Genomic DNA, 17555 nt, shown 5'->3' with positions numbered 1-17555 from the left:
CTCCTGCTTTAAAAATGGATGGTTAAAGTTTTAACAAAGGTTAAGCAAAGTCAAGCGGTATTGACAAGTGTCTGTGACCTTTTTACAGTGTACGGGTTAGTGGAAATTAAGCTTGCACTATGCAGGACACTTTGAATACCACCTACAGGCAGGTCACAAACTAAAGGAAGGAAATGCAGACGCTTCCAGGGCCTGATGTGTTACTTCCTGTCATCTTGTCTTCAGTATGAGAATGATGTGAATCAACCCACTGTGTCATCACCACCATGATCAAAAGAACAAATTATGATGGATCCATAGTAAGTTTTGATAGCATAATGGTGTCAGATTAGGTGATTTACATGCAAAAGAGTGATAAAGTTTAATCAGAGCTGTGTTTTTTTCCACTCTGATACAAATGGTTGCACAGTATCAGCCAGAACTGGCTATCATCACAAAGGTCTGTCTAGATACCATCAGTAGGAGAGTCACTATCGCTTCACTGATGTCGCCTCTCCACCACAAACTCTTTTGAGTTCAACTCCGGCAGAAGCAGCATGTGCAGATGTGGCAGTAGGACACACTTGTAAAAGAAAATACAGTATACACAGGGCCATTCACTTGATTATTACATGCACGAGGAGGTGATGGATCGACAGGGGTCAGGCAGGTAATTACATCCCCATCCCTTTGACCTATATCTTTGTCTGACAGAGCATGTTTCAACGTGACAAAAAGTTGTCTGACTCGAGCAAATATGAAACTTTTGAACGTTTCCGTTTTGAAGTGGAAACAAAAAAAAAATGTTTTTGCCACAGGATACATTGCAGATTTTTCTTTTTCAGTTCTCATTCCAACATAAAAAGAAGTAAAGTAACTACCGTAAGGGTGTGTTCAGAGCAAAATGTCACATTTGTGTTTTTTATGCCTTTTATACAAATGAAAAATGAAATAAGTACAAACTAAGTGGCTTTTTATTGTCCCAGTTTTAGAGAGCATACTTAATTGTAAAATATGACATTATAACAACTATTTTTTAATTAAAAACATTAATTCAAGAGTATTTTTATGTGAATATTTAGCAGTAATCCCTAAATTACATGAGTAAAATGTATGAAATCAAGAGTAATTTGACAAGAAAGATCACACACACACACACACACACACACACACACACACACACACACACACACACACACACACACACACACACACACACACACACACACACCAGTCCTCTCAACCTTCAGATCAGTACATCCCACTATGCTTTGCGATGGTCTGACAAGTGGATCCAAGATGGCGTAGAAAGTAAAGCTAGGTAAGTGTTGACTTCCCATTTTCAGCCCTTTCAGTTGTCTTTTTAATCGCAAAGCCACTGACACGAATCCCCTCCATAAATCATTAGGGTAATGGCGAATGCTTTGAGTTCATGCACGGAGAACAACACAATGTCACATCAATTATATGCGCCTAAACACCGTGGCAAAATTACAGGCCCGAGCCCGTTTTGTTTCGGCGAACCTAGCTAGCTAGCTTGCTAACATTAACAAACCAGCCAGCTATTCTTGTTGTGAGGTTGCCAGTTTGGTGCCAAGAAAGGCCGTGTTTTGGCTAGCAAGCTAATGGTTAGCTACGAATACTCTGGTTAGCGGCAACACAGTTTACTCTGTGCAAACCTGAACCGTAAGTTAACCAACAGTGTGTGGACATTTTTCAGGGCTTTGTAGCGCTGCCGTCATCGCTCTGACTTGCAACAGTCATGACAAGTTTACCAGACAAACAACAGCTGTAACTACCTGCTGAAAGACGAAACAACTCATTCCCAACCTTTGTATTTATTAGTGTGTGCTGTCTCGATGTTCGCTATTTAGGCTGAGAGGGATTTGCAAGTTTTATAGCCGTGTTTTCCCCACACGTTGCTGCTAACGATACTGTCAAGCCAAATAACGTTATGTCAGAATGAAAGCAGTCGATGTTCTTTTACAGCCAATCCCCAGCTATAAAATTAGCTTTCTGCTCCACTGTGCTGCTGCTGCCTGTGTAGTACGATCCCACCACTGGACACTAAAAAAACAGGGCAGGTGTCCACCCACTGGATCCCGCCAAACTAGTTGTTGTTGCCCCTACATAGTGGCTGGCTTGCATGCTCTAACATTAGGTAGAAGCTATTCCTGCTGAGTGTAAAACGCTGCATAGGTTTAAAGTTCCCTATCTGAATTGTTCTGCATAAAGTTCAGTCCTATGTTTAGTTTCATCTTTGACCCTTTTTTCCATTTCCCATCAACAGACCTCGTCCTCTAACGCATGCAACTTTCAACCAAGATTTTGCATGCCAAACATACCGCACAACATTTGCAAAATAGATTAAGATGATTGCCTGATCGTAAAATATAAAGCATGTCTCACTGCCACTATGACAGTAATAGTAGTAATACATAATAATGTCACAAGGTGCAGTAACCTTGTGACATTATTGACATCTTTATGTAGTGCAAATGTTTCAGCTGTGGTTTTTGACACTGATCAAATACAGTGTAAATACACTGCTTAATTCACCATGTCTTGTTTCTTGTTTAAGATGCTCTAGAAAAGCTCCATGTGATGCTATGGCATGACAGGTCCTAAAACATTACATGTCATACTTGGCCACTTGCCATATGCGCAAAGTATATGCGCTCATGCAGCCCACTCATAAAGTATAGTATTGTTCCTCATCTGAGAGTTCACAATTTTAGAGGAAGTGAACTCGGCAGCAGTTCACTTTTTTCTTAGGAGGGAAAATATGAGATTATGGAGAGCAACGCGGCTGCAGTATTTCATCAGATACTGTACATGAAAGTGTTAACTGCTCAAGTTTATTCATGCTTGGTTTGTATCATCTCACGTAGTCTCCGTTTTAGGGGTTGGGTGTGCTGTATTTGGCAACATTAGAGTTGAGGGAATAAACACAATGCATATTATGCAAGTATTATATTTTATTTTTTCTTGGGCCCAGTGTTAACTCTGTTTGGAATCAAAGCAGTCAAAACTCAAGTTTAGTCCATGTCGTGTGTGCACTGTTTTACTGTACATTTGTCTGCATGTTATGGTCCTAAGAGACAATTACAGGCTGACTCAGGCACTACCAGTTGGGCTAGAGCAGCTCTCACAAGCATAGTTGCCTGTCTGTTGGTATTCAAGAAGTAACCAAATGAAACGGTAACTACAGGGTTAATATGCTCTTTATTGCAAAATTAAGCCAAAATGGCAGATGCACTGTAGTTTTTTCCCCTCATCTTGCATAGTCAGTTGTGATACATAAGTTCCCCAGTGAATGCTCTTTCATGAGAAGCTACAGTTCTACCAGGATGTGATATTATCTGTTGTTTGACGTTTGCTTTGTACTATTAATGCAGTGTTAACATACAGTAGTTGTTTGACGTCTCAATTTCAAGTACCCTCTGTCACAAATCCATATCCAAAACGACTGGGCCACAGGCCATAATGCAATGTCACTTTTCCCTTTGAGCCAGTCATAATCAAAAGCTGAATTCCAGGCTGTGGTGATGGCTAGGATGGAAATACAGCGTCAGCTAATTGTTGTGGAATTTTAATTAGCAACCTAAAGTTTGTTTTGACAGCCATCTTTGCACATAATAAGTATAATGGGGCGTTTTGGGCAGCATTTTTGTGAGAATGAGTTTTCCTGCCAGCCTGAAATGAGCTGCAGTGCCAGTGATGAATGCAGTTCGGTGAAAATAGGGCTAAAAGTTACTGGGCTGCCAGCCAAGGTCGAGCATTTGTTGCCCTGGTGTTCCCCAGCAGGTCATGATGTACCATCCCTATCCTGATCTGCTTGGTGTGAAGGAAGGCATGCTGCTTCTTGTAATCTCAGACTGAGGTTACGATTGTCATGTTGTAGCCCTGCTGCTTTTTGTTGCTTGGCTAGACTTAAATGAAATGTTACTGGTGCCACAGAGACTCGAGGTGTGCTTTATAATACAGTAGTATAAAGCCATAACAGTTATTCTGCTACAAATAGCTTATAGGTTAACATATTTTCAAGCTTAGTATTTAGGACCAAACCGGTGGTGTTTGATAGACCTGCCTTTTGGTTAGCAAATGATACCTGGCCGTGGTTGTTGTAAAGATGCACGATTTTTCCAGCCAAATACCAATAACAGATAATTACCTGCTTCTCATGCCAGATACTAACAAGATAACCAATAATTTCACATTTTGTATTTTAAAAGGAGTTCCTAACCTCCTCAGAACCTTTATGGAACATGTATTACAGATTACAATCGTGTTGTCTTCCCCTGAAATTGTAAAAAAAAAACAAAAAACAAAAAAAATCTATGTCAATGTATCAATGTTTACTGGAGTTGTATACCACCACCTTCTGTATGTGAGTGTGAAGATGATGCGCTTGTTTGGCTTCATCTTATCAGCTCAATTTGTTGGCTAGAACGATTAACTGCTACAAATAGAAATTTCCCAATATCGGTTTTTTATCATTTATTGGTTCAATATTTATTGTGCGTCCCTAGTTTGTAGGGTAGGTATTGGGTTTTCACTTTTGGGAATTCAATAAAATATAACTGCAAAATTGCGGTTATTATGTCATAAAAAGTACATACCAGGAGATAGGACCTAATTAACCAAATGCAGGGGGATACAAAAAAAGTCAAAAACCTTTTGGAAAATGTATTTTTATTCAATACAAAAAAAATACAAACAAACAAATCCTAAAAAATGTTTGCCTTTAATAAAATTAAAAGACACGTCCACTATGCTGTCCGTTTCAGCCGACAACGAAGAAATGTATGGCTGATTCCTCAATTAGTCATACCCACCCAGACAGAAGCTTTGAATATTTGCTGTTGAGTACTACCGAAGCTCCGTAGCCCAAGAAATTGTATTTGGGACAGTCTGAGTAAACACAGGTTTCTGTAGTAACTATTGAACCAGAGATCATAAAGTGTAATGCTTTCTAGGCCTGATTCCTCTGCGCACCTAATGAGGGCTGCTTCAGGATTTGACCAGATAAAGATGCTACTCATTTAACACTTCAGGGCATACTTTCACTTCTTTTTTTCCATGTGATTTGATTACTGTGGTGTGGCTAATTAGAATCACAATAAGCTTCAGAATAATTTGTGGTGCCTTTTTAGAAGTGGTTATTGGATGCTAATTCCCAGACATATTGCATTATTGGCTTTCCTTAGAGTAGATTTTCAGTGGAGGTTTTTCTCAGTTCACTGAGTGTGTTGATTTAAAAGTGTACTGTAGAAGTATTTTGACTGGTTAAAAACCAAAGACAATCACATGGTTTTCTCAGAATTAAATTTAGTCCCTTACACCCTAATGTGCAGTAAAGTAGCTGGATGTTGTATCCTCCCACCACCACCTACAACCACACACAGCCTCCTCATCCACATAGAACACAAGACTATTTCTTCTTCCTCTTGTGTATATGTGTGTGTGTGTGTGTGTGTGTGTGTGTGTGTGTGTGTGTTTGAGATAAAAAACAAAACAAAAACACTCACATAGCTGTAATTAAAAGAAGTTGACAGCAGGTGCTGCCCAGAGGATGCTGCTGGTCCAACATGATCTGTTGTTGGCTCTGCAAACAGTGATTGTCAAAACATGTGACTGACTACTCGCTAAGCTGAGAGTGATATGTGTCTGATGCCTTTAGCCAAATCTTAAGTCCTGTTTTGATCAACTTTGACAACAGTTGACTGTATATGTCACTGAGTTTACCCACATTTATACTCTTAAGATTGCTTGCATTACAACTTTATAGAATTTTTAAGAGGAAAGCAATTAGAAGTCATACCACAGATAATGGAAGTATACACACCTTTGTGTGGATCCACATCGCAAATACGAATTTCTAGTGTAATTCATCAGGAGACACAGAATATATTGACCTGTTTGTATAAGACATATAATAAGCCTGATATACCAGTATCATCAATACATCCAAGGATGATGCATTATATTTTCCATTAGAAAGATTTGGCGGGCCAAATCAAACCTTATAGTGGGCCAATTTTTGCCCACGGGCCTCACTTTTGGATGCCCTGGTCTAGTCTCAATAAAACACTTACATACTGCATTATCAATTCTGATGATGACATTAGTCTAAGCAGTCAGATGACAGGTGACAGGTGACAGTTGACATGACGAGTTTTGGAAACTGAGATGATAAAAACAGATTGTGTCTCACATACAGCTCGAGGCTTTTCATATGAACACTAATTTCCAAGCTAGTTACACATGTATTTTAATGTACACTGTCTAAGCAGAGGCCCAGAATGTAAGGTATATGAAGAGAGTAGGCTTGGGTGCTACTCTCTCTCTCACTCCAACATCCATTAACAGCAAGCGACTTGTGTAATTTCAAGCACATCCATAACATAACATTCATCCAGGGTGAGTAGTATACAGAAAATATGTGCTGGTATCTGATCAGTCCTGGTTATTGGCTGATACAGTTGATATAAGTTCAGCTATTGGAATAGGGTAGGAAAAAATGGTGTGGGTGCATCGCTATTCAAACTGTACATATGAATATCAGATTTATTCTTTAAAAGATGTCTCAGAGTGTCACATGTAATAACTAGTACATTGCTGCCCAAGAGTCCAATAGTGAGGAAAATCCCTTTTCAAATTAAGACTTCAGTAGTTAGAAACTGATTGTGTTTAAGACAGTCAACATTCATGTGGCGGGTTCTGCTCCTATTGTTCTTAAGGACTCCGATGAAGTATCAAAAAATTACATTTGACGCAGATCTGACTTTGTTCCAGCTGACTCATATAGAGACTTTCATTTTAATGTCCTGGAGTGACGTTTACACTGAAGTGACTGGTGACATTTAGGTTTGTGTATGACATTAAAACCTTTGCATGTACTATATATAACACATACCATTCCATTTTGTAATTTCCTGGCCCACTATGGAAGGAAAGTTGTCTTACTGTACCTCCCTGGCCCTGATATATTCCATATATGATGCACTTATGTACATCTGTAAATTTGGATTATTTTCTGGAGTGAATGAATGTAGTTTGGCTGTGAGCTATACAACTTTGTGATGTTTAAAACTAGGTGAGTAAGTGTCAGCAAGTGATCCACTACTCCCAGGATAGAAATAGAGTCGAACCTTCTCTCTAATCTCCCCTTCTCTCAGCATTTCATTCTCATGCTCCGCTGAGGGAGAATGTGAAAATTATAAGTTATTATAAGTTAATTTCCTGTAAATTCCACCTTGAAGCATTTATGAAAGATTTTCTACAGAGTGCTCTTGTGCTAAGAGGTCAGAGCTAAGTTATTTATATGTCTGTTATACTGTCATTAAAGTCCACAGAGATGACACAATATATTTCACAAGTTCCAGCAACGTGCACAAATGATGCCAAAAACCTGTTGATTAAACTTCAAGGTTGAGTTTGAAAATGAAGCAAACAAGTAGGGATGTTTTTCACCAATAGATGTGTGTGGGAGTTATGTAGGTTTTATCTTCTCTGATTGTGTAACCTGATGTACTTACAAATAGTCAGTGTGATGGTCACTTAGTTTGACCTATTTTCATGTCCACTCACTACAGCCTGACATACAGCCAGTGATGCCAGTGAGCATGCTTGAGGTAACAAGAAACAAACGGTCTTGAAAGACACTGCCCAATGCCACGGATAGAAAAAACAGATTGTTAAAATGTAAAATCACGTGAATGTCCTAGTTTTAGATTTAATTATTGCACATAGATACATTTCTGTGCCAATGTTGACTGTTTATTGACACAATAATTGAGTTCCCGTAGAAGAAGAATCTTCATGTAAGCTAGTGTTATATTTTCTGTAGTGCAGAGTCCTAGAGTGTCCTGAAGTTTTTTTTTGTAATCCACGGTGAGAGCATTGTCAACCTTGAACTGTTGCAGGGTGTTTGGCAAGCTTGTCCTTATTTCGAAGAAAGAGTTTTTAGTTTTTAACTAGGGGTGGGCGATATGGCAAAAATATCATATCACGATTTATTAAAAATAAAATCACGATTTCGATTTTATCACGATCTTAAATCAAAAAAAGAAAAACAGACAATTTAGGCCAAAGAACCTTTCTGAACAGATTTTAATTTAAATAGTTGCAGTTTTGCCAACATGTGCAAACAAGGTAAACATACTAAAAGGTAAACAACACTGATAAAGTGCACTCTTGCAACATAAAAGGTAGCTTTCAATAAACATGAAAGTAAAATATCAATGAAGACATTACTGTTTGTTTTATTCAACACAGTCATTTTAACAGGATTTAAGTATATCAAAACACTAAATAGCTTATTGAAAAGGGTCCGTCAGTGGTCGGACTATCCGATGGGGGGTGGGGGGGTCGCGGTAATTTGAACACTGTACAATTAGTGCATTTACGGTTTATTAGCGGCCAAGCGCGACCTATCCATGTGTGCGTGCGTGCGTGCGTGCGTGCGCACCAGAGAGAGGCGACAGGTGGAGGGGCTAACTGGCAGAGATGAGAGATGGTGAAACGCTGTTTTTTTTTTGTTTTTTTAAAAGTGACCAACTCCTCCGTTTGGCTTTCAGCCATGGCTCTGCATGCGGCTACCGCCACACACATAAACAAGGAGGCGGGTAAGAAGGCGCGTCACTGCCCGTAATTCGCTATGATGGGTCGGTCAGGTTGATGACGTAATACGTTTGGTGCGTCGGTGCATCAGCATAGAACTGCAATGTATAGACTGTGCCCTAGACGATCCCACGTTCTCTGCACTTTGGCAGATCGTCTACACACTCTAATCCTTCACGATCTAATATCGTCATATCGCACACCCCTATTTTTAACTAATGGTTGCATTTAAGAGGCATGGGGCACCTGCAAAATGTTGCTGAAGTGGAGGCAAAACAGATTTTCAACATAGAGCAGCTCTGTGTTAGCTTTTATCTATTTAATCCACTGCCTGCAAGTGCTTTGTGTGTCCATTTTCTTTTAACACTGCAAGTTATAAGTTATATGTAGGACAGGGTTGCAATATGTACTGCGTTCTTAACCGTGTAACCAAGTAGTTTCATTTCCTTGAACTTTTAATTTGTGCTTTCAGAACATTGTTGGTGTCTTCTAGGGAACAATTACTAGTTGGTTATATGTTGCTACCCTCGCTAGTCGGCACCAGAAATACTAGTTGGTTAAAGTTATTATTCGTTAATTAACAGTACATTTAAATAACATAATTGCATAAGCTGTACTGAAGTGTCTTTCTCATCAAAGGTTGTTTTCTAAAAACCAAGCATCCATCGCTACTATTAACGACACCTGATTTTTGATCACCCAAAATCCAGAACTTTTCCCAGTTCATGTCATGGATTTTCTTGAAAAATGTTGAAACTTCTATTAAATTCATGGGACCACGCAAGATCCTATAGCTGTACTCCAAATACTTTTTAAGTTATGAATATTTGGCGTTTGGCCCTCAGAGCTAAATTTCAGCATTTTTATAATTCTTTGTATGTGTATTTTCAGCCTCACCAATCACTTATTTTCTCATTGTTTTGGGCCGGAAATTTGTACTGAAAAATCCAAGAGACCCTAAGGGAACTTGGCAGCATCTATTCATTTAAATAGTTGCTGCTGAATGGTTACAGTAATCAATTTAATAAAAGGAAGTAATTTCTTACCAGAATGAAGAATCTGTCATTTTCAACAATTCACATCTCCACTAGTTTTCACTTTCTTGCAACCAAATTTTGTTTCTGTGCAGTATTAATGTAGTGGAGTTATTTGGTCCTGCATAAAAAATTGAGTGCCACAGAACTTGCTAAATATAGCTTTGCAGCTGAAAAACCCGCTTTGTGGGTTATTTAGACCATAGATTTTCTCAAGTGGGATTATTTTAATTTCCTTGAAACTTTAGTATTTGAAAGTGTTGGTAGTCATTGCATATATATAAAAAAATCAAAGATGTTATAGTACTCCATAGTTTGTGATTTTTTAAAATTAGCTAATCTTTTGTACTTTCTTTTTTGGACAGGTTGACTTGTCCAAGTTTAAACTGCTATTTAAACATCAGAGAAATTAGTAGTAAGGGACATCCCTAGTGTCTACAATGCACTTCACAGTTTATTTTGAGATGCTATGGTGTAGTTGCATTTTAAATAGTGTTCAACACAGCCAAATAAAATACTATCTACATTATAATCATAATAATCCTTTCAGTTTTCAATCTGTAACAGCAATCATTGTTATGAAAGGGCATCATGGATATATCTTTCATTAAAAGGGATGCCAATCCAGTGCTATTCTGCAAATTTGTGAGTACCCCCCTCCTTAACCCAATACATGTCCAGGGCCAGCTTTTGCACTTTAATCATGGCAGCAGTGTACAAGAGACAAGAACAGTTTTCTCCTATTGTCCTACCCTGCTTCAAGAGATCACATGATGTCTTTCCTCTTGCCTTCCAGACGTTTTGTCCCTAAGTCATGGCGGACAGGAGAGCGGAGAAGTCATGTGAAGAAGCCAGCAGATCGTTAACCAGGCGGGAGTACGAGGCGGCAGTCAGCCACAGCACGGACGCCCTGGTGGTCCTTGCGCCCCAACCCCAATCTTCCGGTGTCCCTGTCCCGCCGAGCCCTCCATCCCTTGTTGCCGCCACCGGGCCCCTCCGCAGCCGTGTCCTGCTCTACCGGATCGCTGCCTTCTTGCAGCTGGTAAGGACAATGGCCATTAATGCATTGTTGCTACTCTAGTAGGCCTGCAATACATAGTCTAGGAGGATCATCACTCTTTTCTCTCTCTTAAATTCTTTCACTTTTTTATTATATCACAGTTTTGCCAGGGGGAGGGAGGGATACATTTCTTTGAGAATTATAAAAATCGTAATTTTTAGACATAACTCTGTCTGAACATTATTTCTCCTATCCTTTAGTTATACTTCTAATCTAAATTACCTTGAACAGAAGGTTAGAAATGAGAACAATAAACCCCACTTTCTTCCTCCATCGTGCTGTTATGTTATCTTCCCAGAGCACTAAAATTACACCAGTTACTTAAGCCCTAAGATTATGGAAACTACTTAAGTCCTATAATGATAGTGTTAGGCACTCCGCTGTGAGGCAAAGATAGCCATTCTTGGAGCGCATGTGAAGAACTCCCATTTGTTATGGCTGCCACTTTTCTACTTTTTTCCTCTTTTGCCAACAGAAAAACTATGATGAAGCAGATGAAGACTGCAAACATGGTGAGTAGCGATTCATATTTGAACCATCTGCTGATACTGTATACGGCCGTCTTGTTTGTTTTAATCAAGTGGCAGACAAAGTGAGCTGCCAGGGTCACGGAAGTACTAAGTTGTAACATGTCTTAGTCTCAGTGTAGCAGAGGAAACCTTAAATTTGGGCTAATTTCTTTGCAGAAGCCAAGCAGTTTATTTAGTATCAATGTGGTTAAACCATCGCTTCAAGTTAGAATTGAAAGAAAATAAATATTTGTGTCAGTCATTGGACAAAAGGGAGGTAATGTCTAGGGTCAAGTTTATACCCCAGTGAAGATAAGTGATTAGCCAACTGTGGTAAGCTTGATGAAGAATGGTTTGTGTTACAACATGCTGTTGAGTGTCTAGTTTGTTCTTTTGAAATCTTATGCTCCTTATGTTTTATTGTTTGTTGACTTTCCCCTGTTTCTATGTTTTGTTTTTTTTTACATTTTTTACTCTTGTGATCCACTTTGGCCTTGCTCTGTGAAAGGTGCTATACTAGTACTAATTTGGATTACTTACAATATACAGACTTTCAACTTGAATAAAATATGTAAGAACTCACATTTTCCTTGAATTGTTTACAGAATTTGAAAGTACAGTGTTCTCGTGAGCAGCCTTGGAAACAACTTATTGGACATATTGGAAGAAACCTAACAGAATGTACTGCACTTACTTATTTCTCTCCCTACTTTTATCCTGTCTTAGTCCTGGCAGAAGAGATTGCCAGAGGAGATGGTTCGCTACAGGCCAGCTTGCGCTCCATGCTGGTGGATGGCAGCCTACAGGAGGTGGTCAGCATCCTCTCTAAAGCCTTGTATGGAGAGCCAATGGTATGGTTAATGAACAATGTATACAATATATGCATACAAACCATCAGCCTTCATATTGACTGTAGTTAGAATGTTATTCTTGGATATTATTATTATTATTATATTAAGAATTTCCTTTCCAGAAAGAAGGAAGGCAAGAAAACCTTCCTGGACATTTAAATATTGAATGGGACGGGGTTAAATATTGAATGGTAATGATGGGGTTGGTTGAAGAAAATCGATTCTTAGCTGCATCTGATTCCCTCTTGAATGCAGAAAATTCAATAACCTGAAATTCGTAGCCCAATTCTCGACAGAAAGATCACCAACTTTACGAAGCAGACAAAAAAAACATGCATCATCTTTACGCTCTAAGCTAGGCTACTAAATGTGTCTGTTTATTTTAATTATGGATCATTACAAATATGCTATGTTGTAGGAAGTAGTCACACAGTGAGGAAAAAAACAAAGCATGTATAGAAATAAAAAATGTTGCTGCATCGAGATGCATCGTAACCCTCTGAATCGGAATTGAATAATGAGGTGTTTAGAGATTCTCAGTCCTAGTTAATGAACATGACTGACTTGCAAAATGATCTCTTTGATGCCCCAGTAATATTAGGTAGTGTGTACTTAGTGATTAAAGTAGTCATGCTGCTCACCGTTGTACATGAATGGCCATCAAATTTGGAAGATCCTTTTCAAAGTAACGGTAGTTTGGTGAAATCGGCACATGGGTGGAAGAAACATGTGGCCTGTCAAAAACTAATTAAAGCTGTTTTCAGGCTCATCCACTTAGTTTATGTAACACAATTGAAAACGAATGGACTAATTTAGTATTGATAAACAGCTCCAACCTAATGCTGGAGTGAAGGTCTACAAGGCTAACTTCTGAATTAACAAAGTGTCACATTAAAATAATGCCAAAGATGAAATAAAGTGTACTGCTCTACTGATAATTCCAGGCAGACAGAGGGTCACTCTGTAGATCTTTTTCCACTTTTTCTCCTGTCTCACTTCTCCCTCCCTTTGCTAATCCTAACCGCTGTCTTCATACATCAGCATGCCTTTTGCTGCCAAGGTGCCTCCTCCAACTCCGGTCTTCTCCTTTTTGCAACCACATCCTGGCCACTGTAACACACACACAGACACATACACTGACTCAAACACAGAACCAAGCACGTATTCAAAGGTTGAACTTGGCCCCAAGGTGATCCAACATTTTATGCAAGTGGGACATAGCTGTTTGCTAGGCAGGTCTTTGTCCCTCTCTCTTTTCAAAAAACTCACAAACATTATTCTGACACAGCTTGAGCTGATTATCTTTCCTCCTCAATCTTAAAATTGTTTTAAAAATGTTTTGAGCTTGTGCTAAACATACCTCACAGCTGTCAAATGACACAGATCAGGCACTGTACCTGTTTTTGGATTTAAAAACTGGAAACTAGAGAAGCTCTGCTAGGATTTCACATGCTGATGCTTCTCATTTGAAAGCTTTAGCGGAGTATCATCAGCAGGGTCAGAGGACACATGTTCAATATGGCCTTTTGTTAATGAAAGTCTTGATCTTTTATGGAAAAATACACCCATATCGATTTTGAATCATAAAATGTGCCAGAAAATGTCTTGGTGATCACCACTTGAGACCCTGAAGATTAATTGTATTCTGCTAGATTAATTTGTGGTATCAGAGACAGTTACTGGCATGATATCCACCCACTGAAAAGACAAGTTGAAAAAACAACATATAAACCATGTGCGCTTTATCTAGATAATCCATGATGGCACACTGTCTACCACTTTTTAATTGACATCTCTGCTGGAAAAAAAATTCAAACGTGTGTAGTGCATGTGGAATTTACATGATAAATTTAATTACACCAAGCAAAATTATGTAGTTTATCCTGAAGTGGCAGGCGAATTGTATCACAGACATTTATTGAAAGCACTAATTAGTTTTTGTTGTTTTAATAAAGAGCTTTGTTTTTCCTTCTTTCACAGAATGGCATTGTCGCGAAAGACCTCAGCAGATTAAAAATGCTCTTCTCAGAAATTGAGGTACGTGTCTCCGGCTGCAGGGATGCAACTCTTACTGTCCTCCTTTGTCCATGCCCCTTGGTGCTTTTTGATTTTATGGATGATGGTGTAGCGCTTGCAGGCAAGAGTCATAAAGATGACTAATGGCCTGATTCCAACACTAACTTAATTATTATGTGCTCCTCTGCCTAGCTGGTATCTGTTGTGGATTTATTACTCATTTGTCTCCAAGAACTCTTGTGGTCCAATTGCATGTATGGCTATGTTAGTAGTTGTGTAGCAGGTAATGGTAATAATCTTTCTGCCCACCTCCACCCACCCCTGCCCCATCTTTGTCTCTGCCAGGCTATAAATAGGGAGATGGCACCAGAATACACAGATGACCAGGAGGAAGGTGAGCAAATCTGTAGCATGACTTGTTTTCAGTACATCCCTTAACTTAAATAAAAGGAAAGACAATGTGTCTGGTACCCTGAATTCACTTGTATTAACTACAGTACTAATTATTTATGTTAAGAAAGTCTTTACTTTGCCAGCTGGCACCTTGAGCACATTGGAAACAGGTTAGAAGCTGGCTGAAGCCCATCTTATAATGTTTTTGAAGGCTTTGGCTCAGTGTCCTATTGACCACTTGGCTGTGTGTATTGACAGAGGTCCAAGATGGCTGGCAGTTCCGGCCTCCTCCCAGAGGAGTCACCAGCAGTGAGGAGTACACCCTCTGTAAAAGGTAATGCAAACTGTTTGGGGAGGTTTGAGTAATGAGGGATTCATCTCTCATCCAGGGTGTTGCAGAGGAAAATTAATATGGTTTATTATCGATGACTAACATAACTGTCGGGAAGTAATGATGATATGCACACTGAAAGCCATAAAATTATTATGATTTACAGTAGTTAATGTTCTCTCTCTTCACATTAAAGGAGTCCATTTACAAACATAAGTATACATCTGTTGAGCCTTAGATTTGGTCCTGTTAACTTTCTCTGATTTTGAGTTTCTCATGGCCTGAAGTATGTCCACCGGACTATTTAATGCTACCTGGGTTAGACAGAAATATTGGTCTATAGGTATTACAACCTTGTCTCTGCCTTTTTATTGATTGTATACTGTTTATCCACAAATTTGCTGTCTATCCACTTCCTGATTGTGTCAAATGCTGTTATAAGGATTTTCTGACATGTTAAGTGACCAAAAATGTATGATTATAGTTTTGGTATAAATGAACACTTTTAAATATACTTATATATTTAATATTGGCACAAATGATTGTTTATTGATTATGCACAGATGCTGTACTCAAATACACAAGTTGCTATCAAAAACATAAATAACACATCATTTTACCCTTCTTGTAAATCAAATTTCTGGTATTGGTTGTTTATTCCATAAAAGTAAAAAACTTTATTTTGTCTGACAAACAATAGAAATATTTGAGATTTACTGAAATGTGAAATAAAGGAATGCAGCAAATTCTCATTCTCATGCTGAGGAAACTGCTACTAGCCAAGTTCTTGCAGTTCTTGTGATTTCATGATGAAAAACAATTAGTTGGCATCATCTCAGATTGTGAATATTTGATTCATTAACTAGTCGTTTGAGCGTTACTTCAGTACACATCTTGTCTTCACTTCAGGTTCTTGGAGCAGGGTCTGTGTCGGTACGGGGCCCAGTGTACGTCAGCCCACTCGCAGGAGGAGCTGATGGAGTGGCAGAAGCGCTACGCGTCACGCCTCATCCGCCTCAAACAGCAGCAGGAGAGCAAACATTTCACCGAGAACTACATGGAGACTCTGATAGAGAAGTGGATGAACTCCCTCTCCCCAGAGAAAGTGGTGAGTGCACACAAGCTTAAAAGTAGTTCAACAGATAGAAAACAGCCCCTTCCATTCCCATGCCAAGGTAAGGGGTCACTTCCTAGAAGGGCTGCCCATACACAAACTTGTAGATGGGTACTGTGGCTACAATTTGGCTTGAAATATTAAAAATGCTTGTAGTAATAGAAAGTTGAGTTTCTCATTAAGCATCCACAGAATTCTCCATGAAAATGAATGTGTTTCAGTATTAGAAAACCTATTGAAAACTACAGCTCTTTGACTGTAGCTGTTTAGATCATTTCTCAAGACTGTGTAGGCATGACAAATCACATGACATCTCCTTTGTTTTGATTTTTTTGTTTCAACATCCTTAAATATAGTCTAATAATACGCTAAAAAGTCCATTGCATAATGTATAGTTGAGAGTAGGGCTGCACCATATGGTCAAAAAGTGATATTACGATTATTTTTGACCCATATTACGATTGCGCTATAATTCATTCGATTATTATGGCTGATTCAATTTTTCACAATTTTCATTGTCATTGAAAAACTAGTAAAATCATGATGATGTGGCATTTCTCCTGGTCTCTGCCAAATAAACATCATCATATCTGGAGAACAAGCTTTGTAGGCCAGAGCATCTCTGCAGCACCACAAAATTGCATTAAAACACCGTTTTGTGGCACATTTTACCTTGCAATTTGGATATTGCAGTTAGTCATATTGCGATTTCTATTATTTTGCGATTAATTGTGCAGCCATAGCTGAGACTTTGAAGTTGAGTCCAGTTGCAATACGCTGTAGCCAGACTTCTTCTCGTAGAAGATTTTTGAAAATATTTGCAGCAAAGATGTGTTTAAGTGTTTAAGCATGTGTGTTCTTCTTTTCTAGCTAAGTGACTACTTAGATGGAGTGAATGTTGAAACCAACTCCAGCCTCTCTGTCACCGTCTCCTCCAAAAAGTCTGCCCACTCATGGACCTTCTCCTTGTTGTGCAAGGTAGGATGAAATGTTGAATATTGAGCATGTGTACTATTCAGATGTTTTCTTTGTCTAACCAGATTATTTTTACAGTTTGACACACATCTTATAAAGCAGTATCCTTAACTGCACACCTGTGCTTGCTGGTTGGTCCTAATCATCTTTTGATGAAGCGTAATGTTAAATTTCTAATTATCTTCCTATCTCTGTCTCCTTGACCAGCCGGCTAGAAAGCTGTACCGCATCGCGCTGCTCTATGATGCCCACCGACCACACTTCTTCATCACAGGTGTGTCAGCTGGGGAGAGGCTACAGGCACTCCCTAAAGGCTGCCAAGAGTGGACCCCAGGGGAGGAGACAGCAGGTAAATTGTATATCCCTATTTGGTGAGCAGGGATTGGATTATAATTCTTACAGTTATGGTTCAACATTGCCCTAGCATTTTTAAAGGTGTGCTCTTCCTTCATTTATTATTTCCATTTTTCACAATTCTGTTGTCACACATAATTAAGCTAGTACTGAATCATGTGACTGTGCCACCCTGAGTGTTTAAAGTTTAAATTTAACTTTTTGTGACTGCGCAACTTTTCTGATTCTTTGAGCTCTTCTGGACAGATTTGTTTTAGGCTGTAAAATTTGTGATGTTTTGTGTAAGTTTAAGGTAATCAAACGTATTATTTTAA

The 17555-nt window shown here is 38.9% G+C and overlaps 1 protein-coding gene across 1 annotated transcript in view; it reads left to right on the top strand.

Moving 5' to 3' along the window:
* The first annotated feature begins 1267 nt into the window (after positions 1-1267).
* Positions 1268-17555, top strand: part of helz (helicase with zinc finger) — a 60297-nt gene continuing 44009 nt past the window's right edge. Inside the window, exons 1-10 of the mRNA XM_073470387.1 lie at positions 1268-1300; positions 10435-10680; positions 11174-11210; positions 11934-12058; positions 14039-14095; positions 14420-14468; positions 14726-14801; positions 15708-15906; positions 16783-16890; positions 17095-17236. Coding sequence (XP_073326488.1) covers positions 10453-10680; positions 11174-11210; positions 11934-12058; positions 14039-14095; positions 14420-14468; positions 14726-14801; positions 15708-15906; positions 16783-16890; positions 17095-17236 — 1021 coding nt within the window. The 5' untranslated portion in view covers positions 1268-1300; positions 10435-10452. The remainder of the gene's footprint in view (positions 1301-10434; positions 10681-11173; positions 11211-11933; positions 12059-14038; positions 14096-14419; positions 14469-14725; positions 14802-15707; positions 15907-16782; positions 16891-17094; positions 17237-17555) is intronic.

Source organism: Pagrus major, chromosome 1, assembly GCF_040436345.1.
Source record: "Pagrus major chromosome 1, Pma_NU_1.0".
NCBI lineage: Eukaryota > Metazoa > Chordata > Actinopteri > Spariformes > Sparidae > Pagrus > Pagrus major.
The sequence above is the reverse complement of the archived record's forward strand: the minus strand, read 5'-3'. Positions and strand labels throughout refer to the sequence as shown.